General features: G+C 39.7%; 1 protein-coding gene across 1 annotated transcript; it reads left to right on the forward strand.

Moving 5' to 3' along the window:
* The first annotated feature begins 2085 nt into the window (after positions 1-2085).
* On the forward strand, positions 2086-3356 carry LOC141025979 (uncharacterized). The gene is made up of 2 exons (XM_073501917.1): positions 2086-2432; positions 3194-3356. The coding sequence occupies exons 1-2, from the start codon at positions 2086-2088 to the stop codon at positions 3354-3356; spliced, it is 510 nt and encodes a 169-aa protein (XP_073358018.1).
* The last annotated feature ends 4691 nt before the right edge of the window (positions 3357-8047 follow it).

Genomic DNA, 8047 nt, shown 5'->3' on the forward strand with positions numbered 1-8047 from the left:
GTACTAGTTATGAAGCAACAAATCACACAATGATGTTCCATGTGTAGTTTCGATTCAGTATTGTATTGAAAACATAACGTTGAAAACAATCAGTACAATTTGAGTTGCTTAACAACGCTTCAAAAGTTGAAGCAAAAATTCTTAGTACTTCATGTAGTGTTCTCATTCATATGTAGCTGCTAGAAAATTAACAAGTACAAGAATAGAAAAAGGTAAGAAGCATCAGTGCACACTTGAACGGACAGTACATACTTACTAATATAAAAAGTACAAAGAAGCATCAGTTCATAATCCCTCAAAATAATAAATGTTAGACTAAGAACATAAGTGCTACTATGAATGAACTATCAGTACAACTTAGTCTACACGCAAGTACCATAGTGCTAAAAATGATACCAGAACACCCTAGAGAATAATCACAAAAACAAACACAAAAAGAAGGCAAAAACTCAAATGAAAAGATAACACTTCCACAAAACTCACAAGAACTAGAACAAAAAGTATCAGTGCACATTACTGGTGGAGTCAAGTACTAGATTCAAACCAAAAAAAAGTAAAATTTGACCGCCCGAAGATAGGTAGGCCCTGACACAGCTAGATACTTGAACTCGAGCCCACGACGGAACTGTCGGCGAATCCATAATAATCCGCACAACGCAAGGCCAACCGACCAGGGCCCATAGGTCATGAGAGAGAGCGAGCGCTGTGTATAAGCACTTAGGTAAGTATTAGAGGAGTTCAACCAGTAGGACTCGTTCGCGCTTATAGACAGGTCAAGAGCCCCCTCCCTTAGCGAGGTGGGACTAAACCTAGAGCACACGCACATCCAGCAGTCGTCAAATCGCCCGCACGGGCCATTTGGGCCAGAAAACTGCCCAATAGCCTCCATCGTCTCCAAACACCCCACCAATAAGGCCACTTAAACAAAGCGGAGTGCGGGGCAAAGAAATATAAACTACAAAAAAATGTTCGAAAACTGAAAATAGAAAAGTTGAAATACTAGTTCGCAGGCAATAATTTTAAATACAAAAATAAAAATAACAATAATTTTAGCTCTGCACCACAGATGATAAAAAAGGAAAAAATATGATACAAAAACAAGGAAACTCTAAAAAGCAGGGAACTTAATAGGCTATCTGTTAAATGTACATAATTTAAACCAGCGAATTAAATATTACTTTCAAGTTCAACTACTAAAATGCAAGAAGTTCAAATAGGTATTGTTTGTCAATTCTGCTAAATTTCTTATTTATACAAAATCTGACTAGTTCAACTACTAAAATGCAAGAAGTTCAAATAAATATTATTTGTCAATTCTGCTAAATTTCTTATTTATATAAAATCTGTCTAGAGTTCAACTAACAATTTCGTCGTAAATAATCTCAATCCCAAAAAAAACTCAGTTCAAACATACATATGACATCTGTACTAAAAAAGCAGGAAAGGTCGGGCCACTCACACCACTGTGACACAATTTTCAAAACCATACGTTGTATGAAATTAAATTCAGTACACACAGCACTAAACCATAAGTACACTAAAAAGAGAGTACAAAAACTATAAAGGCCTAACTTAGGTAGGGACAGATGAAAATAAAATAAGTCCCAGTTTTGAGCAACAACTCATAGGGCACTGAAAAGAGTTTTGAGATCAACTAGTGTATAAGACTTCAGTGAAAAAACAAGACTTGACCTCCACACGAAAAACATCACAAAGCATACGTCGCTTAAACAGTACAAAATTCCATTATCACGAACCCTGAGACGTGCAAGTGGGATAAGTGGCTGATAGTACAGCTTGACAAGACAGATCAGTGCGACAATAAAAACCCTTGGCTTGGACGGTTGGTTCTTCCAGGCCACCACCCGCGCCACCCACTGTGCGGTTGCCACAAGGGACTGCAAACGGCGACCCCACGACCACTACCCCCACGACCGGGAAGAGCCGCCTCCCCCACGCCCTGAAAAAGCCCCAAAATTGACTCCATCCCTGCCACATCACCAAAACCACCATTGCCGCTTCATCTCCACTGCAGACAAACCAGAAACTTCTCTCTTTCAAGCCCACAGTCGCCGGATGAGGGCAATGTCGAAAGAATCGTCTGCCAAGCGTCATCGTGGAGAGACATCCGACAAGAGCAGCTGCCTCGACGATGTTAACGTCCCCGGCGAGAAGCATGAGTACACCAAAACCCTCACAGGGGTTGAGCTCCATGGCAAGGAGACACTGGAGATCGTCTGCACCAGCGAACCAGACAAGGCCGACGAGATTGTGAGCAGTCTCAGGATGAAGGACGGCGGCTTGTATCCTAGCTTCATCGGAGTTGATGTGGAGTACACCAGCAAAGATGAACCTCCCCAAATGGCAGCAATCCTGCAGTTGTGCATGGAGGAACTCTGCTTGGTGTACCACATCACAGCGGCCACAAAATGGTAACCCATACTACTGTTCATTCATCTATTCTACTAGTACTACTCCCTAAAAATTTCATTAAACTTGTTTCCCAACTAGATGAAGAACTATAGTTTGTGAAGTTGATGCACGAGTACATGTTTCTCAAGTTAGATGCATTTCTAAAATTGTTTCACCAGATTAGCATCTAAAACTGATGCACTGGATTAGCATCTGAAAATTGTTTCACAGATTAATTTCTGAACTTGATGTACTAGCATAGATTCTGATCTTGATGCACTAGTGTAGTTTATAGAGTTGATGTATTAAAAGATGTTTCTAAACTTGATGTACACAAGTAGTTTCTGAACCTGGTCTGATGTAATTTTCAGCAGCAAGAAATAAAGTAAGAACTTGGTGAAGCACTGGTATAGGTCTTTTATTCAACAAAAAGAAAACTAAACTTGAAGTAAGCAGCACATATATCATTTACTCTGGTTATAGGTTCTTGAACTTGGTGAAGCATTTGGTGAAGCACTGAAGATACCAAAAAAGAAAAATGACACGGTGTTACTTGAATTTAATTTCAGAACTTTGTGTACTAGTTTCTGAACTACATTGATCCATGACTTATACTATATAAGCATCTACCTCATAGATTATCACTTGTAAACCAAAAAAACAGAAGAATAAAATCTTCAAAAAAGAACACTAATATTTAGTATGTGTCTCCCCCTTGCAAGCCCAAGCGCCTCAAAGAGTTCCTGCAGGAGCAGAAATAGTACACATTTGCCGGTTTTAGCATTGAAGGTGACAAGCGGATGCTGAAGAAGTCTGGTTTGGAGATCAACCCCAAGAACTTCATCGACATTCAGCGCAACTGGAGAGTTCCAACCACCAGAAAAGAGTACGACTCCTTGGCCGATGTTGCAGCCATCGTCATCCACCCATCTGCAAAGGCATGAAGAAAAGGATCGACAGGGAGGAAGACTACAAACTGTGGGGGATCAGCCCGCTGCCAGACAAGCTCATCGAGTACGCGGGAATAGATGCGTACGCCACGTACAAGTCATGGAAGATAACCGACAACATCACAACAGGTTTGGAAATTCCAAAAGAGCAAAAGGCTAACCCCTACTACCACTGCCACTTCGTGGGATCAAGAGACATGAAAGTCTGCCTTTGTGTTGCTTGCGCTTGTGCTTGTCCTTTATCTTGTTGTTTCAAATTTGTAGTTTGCTTTTGTTAGGCTGAACCAGCTTGCTTATATCATGTGTGTCAGGGTTTGAACAAGTTTGCTTATGTCATCAAGTACATCGTTTGCTTATGTCGTTAAACAAGTTTGCTAGCTTCCTATTTTGTTTATCCATCATTTGAAGTTGAAGTGGGTTGTGAATGAAACTTGATGGCTGCTATCCAGCACTAGTCATGGAGCAACAAATCACACATGGATATTTTCACAAAAAACAATGGCAGACTAAGGACAACAGCAAATAGTAGCCTTGTACACTCGGTATAGCTTAGTCCTGTACAGTAGTACTATCACACTAAAATCAGTTTTTAGTTTCAGAAGAACACTAAAAAGACTAAGTTACAGCCGAGGTCAACATTCAGTACTAACAGCATCATGCTAATAGTAGTTATAAAATTACTAAGTACTGCAACAGGAAAAGCAAAGAACCATCAGTACGTATTTCCTAGTCACTAGCATACTAGGATTGAAAGTACTAGTACACTTGAACACACAATACATCCATTCTACAAAAATAAAAAGGAACGGGAAGCTTTAGTTCACATTCCCTAAAACAGCGACACACTAAGAATAACCATAATAGTACAATTGAAATCTCAGTACAACTTAGTCTATATGGCAAGTACTATGATGATAACAAATATTGCCTTGAGAATAACCACAACCTAGAAAAAATAAGTCCAAAACTAAATCAATAAGATATCAGTTTGACCAAGGAGAAAATCACAAGAAAGACAATAGAAGCATAAGCCCATCTTGACCAGTGAGGTACTAGTTCCAAACAACACAAAAAAATAAAATGATCACAGTACTAGCACAATTGAAATCTCAGTAAAACTTAGTTTATTTGGTAAGTTCTATGATGATACCAATTAATGCCTTGAGAAAGAAGGCCAAGACTCAACCAAATAGATTGTAGTTCAACCAAGGACAAAAATTCACTGAAAAAACAACTTGCAATGCACTTGAAAAAAGGTGTTTTCAGTTCAGCTAGTGTATAAGACTTCAGTACAAAAAATAAAACTTAACCAAAAGGTATTCCCGATGAAACAGACATAGGTGAAACAACTATTCAACCACATTATCATCATGGAAAAAAAGTTTGTTAAATGTTGTGCCACACTTAAACACATCACAAAATATACCAGTTATTACATAGTAGTTGACACGACATCAAACACTACAAACAAAGCCTACAATGCTTTCAAGAGATATATCACACAAGTATCCCATTCACTACGCAAATGATGACCATTTCTTCTATGCACCAGGAGCCAAAGCCTAAACCTCCTCGGGAAGCTCCACCACCATAACCTCGTTATTCTGGTTGAACACAACTGTATGCAGATCCTCAGCGTTCAAATCAAAATACGAGGTTGTAAAACAATAAAACAAATTATCAAAAATCATGACACATAAAAAAAGAATAGATCACCCACACACAGAAAGTGAAAATCTCAACTAGAACCCACGTCATTATTTTGAATGTTCTCAATGATCTTTTCACCATCATAGGTTCCCGCATACTTCAGAGTATAATGGCCACATTCATTCGACTCTTGAAGTGGAACCTTGACAAACGTTGGTTTCTTTGCAAAAACCTCCCATTTGGGCTGCTTGCTCGCATTATACTGAGCATCACCATACACAGCCTTCATTACTTGGACCAATCTAGAGATCTGTAAAAAAAGAAAAGAAACTACACAATTTCAGGTCTCAGAAAAGCAAAAACAAAGAGGCAGAAAAATTAATCCTGTACAGATAATAAATATCACTCACAATCTTCTCGCAGTCTTTATGATAGGTGTTCTTTGAAGGACGATGGTTCTTCTTATAAGGTAAAGGGTCAAGGATGTCAATTCTACTTCGGTACCGATTCATGACATATAAGGAAAAGTGGTTCACTTTCAAATCCTTTGATAAAACCATAGGTTTGAATAGATATATCATGATCTAAAAACAAATGAACAAAAAAGAGATATTCAAAATAAAAACCAGCATCACAACAAACAAATAAACCCAAAAATCAGCTAGTAGATCTCACAAGGTCGGCACTGAGCAAGTCTTCCTCACTTTAACATAGCTCTTGAAATCCCTCGTTGCACTCTCCACATTAAACTCTGTATCTTCATCACCGTAAGACGTACAGTCAAGCACAACATGCAAAAAGCCAAAAAGACATGGGAAAAGGATCAACAAGCAAAGTATTATTAAAACTCGTAAAACAATAGGCAGTCTTGTTTCACAGAAACAAACAATCTGATTGATTACCGTGATGAAATATGGACTCAGTAATATCCTTTTTCCAGATGTGAAATCAACATTTCTCTCGGGATCTCGCTTCAAATCATCAATGAGGAAGTCCATTACATCACCCTCCATCATTTGCCCAGGTGCAAAAACTTCCAGATGAGTTTCCCAGTGAAGATAGTTACGTTATCATCGGGCTGAGGTATCATTGAGAATGCAGTCCTGCAGCACACACAAGAACAAAAAGTAGCGGGAGCAAGATAAGGCATTCATAGCAGTTCAAGTTGTATAAAAAAGAGCAGTTCAGGTCATATTTATCTAGCAGTTAGAAACAGCAGAAGAAAAGAAGAGGAAACACAATGATATATACTCACTTGACATACTTCTCACGTCCTTCATCAGTAAGCAATAGATTATACAACTTGCGAGCCTTATCCAGGTGAGGGAATTTATGAGGGTGAAGCTGCTACACAGGGGAGCAAAACTTTATAGGAGCTCTGGGTGCACGCTTCGTGCTTACAACATTGTCAGAATTCAAAGCAGGATCCTTCCTAGCAACACTAGCTCTACGGCCCACTATTCCAGCAAGGGGAGATACACCCTTGGCAGCAGCGCTCCTGGTGACTCTTCCCATGCCAGCAATCTTGTCAAACGCATCATCATCACTGTCTACCAATTCCACAATGGGATTCTTGGGTGTAGAGGGGCTCTCTGCACAATCAGCCGTAGAACCTTTCAGAGCTCCCAACCGTCCCTTCATAACACCAGGTCTTGTCTTTTCGGGAGAACGCCCCTGGCTAAAATCAATAGCTACACGCTCGAGCTCCGAGAAATGGCTGCCAAAGATCATGTAGTCATGCTCACCAAGATCCAGCCACTCACCTGCAAATAAAAAAAGAAGGAGCGCATCAAGGGTAAAGTTCAAATAAATAATTCATGACAGTACTAATCAAGAAGTACAAGCTGCAAAAAATTACAAAAGGTCATGCATACGTACAGGGTTCGATGCCAAAGAAACCCCATAAGTCAACATCAAACACATCGCTAGTTGCGCAGGTACACATCAAAGTCTTTCTAATGTCAACAATGTCTTCGTGGCTGTAATCCAACATTTCAATCACACCATCCTCCCAGCAATGATAGGTCTTGCAGTTTTGTAGCATAAAGAAGCCACAATCATGCTTGTTAACAAAAGAAAAGACAAAAGGGTACATCGCAAATTCGAAATACAGGAACACAACCAAAAATTGCAAAGCCACGCTTTCCAGCAACAAAAACAACTAATAAAAATCATTAAAAGCGGATACTCATGTGTTTTGCTGCTGCGGCATCCGCACAAACTCGCAAGAGAAACCATTAATATGCGCCGGCGAGAACGGTTTGGCCATGTCTACGCTGGACTCCCTCCAAAGCTTCTTTATGTTATCTGTCATGGTCCTTAAGAATCTAACTACAACACTCCAAGTTTCATCGCGGAGTGAATCAAGACACTCGAAACGACGGAACCTCAAATTCAGAACAATCAAGCACCAATGCCCAGATTCTTCACTAGGCTTCATGGCAGCCGCAAATGACGGCGGATCAAAAGTAGGAAAAAGAACCTGACAAAAAATCACAGAGGAAAAATGAATTTAACAAATCATAATGAAACAAAAAATTCAGCCTCCAAAACAACAAAATAAAAGAGGTAATTTGTAATTAAGAAGTACAAACAAATCAGATAATCACAAGCTCTAATTGAGTAAGCAACCCACTACAAAAAATAAATGCTACTCAAGTTTATATCCACCGCCCAAACTTACAACAAACATATCAGTTCAATTTCCTTGCGACAATAAGTGCAACTTTAAAAAAAGAAGCACACATCATTCATAAGTATAGGGGCAAAAAAGCAGGCTACTCAAGTTCATTCCCACCTCCCAAACTTGCAAGAAAACATGACAGTTCTAGTTCACGAGTACAATAAGTTCAAGTTCACCTACTTGGCTAAAACCATCAGCCCTTGATCTCGTGAAGCACTGTAGCACATTGGCATCAATACACTAGTACGCGTTGGTGCTAAACAAACGGTTTTTAACGCCTTTCCACGACGGCATTCGGAACCGTCGCCAAGTGAGTGTGGGCTATAGGGGGGTCCTTCCCACATGACCCAGA

Source organism: Aegilops tauschii, chromosome 6, assembly GCF_002575655.3.
Source record: "Aegilops tauschii subsp. strangulata cultivar AL8/78 chromosome 6, Aet v6.0, whole genome shotgun sequence".
Taxonomy (NCBI): Eukaryota; Viridiplantae; Streptophyta; class Magnoliopsida; order Poales; family Poaceae; genus Aegilops; species Aegilops tauschii.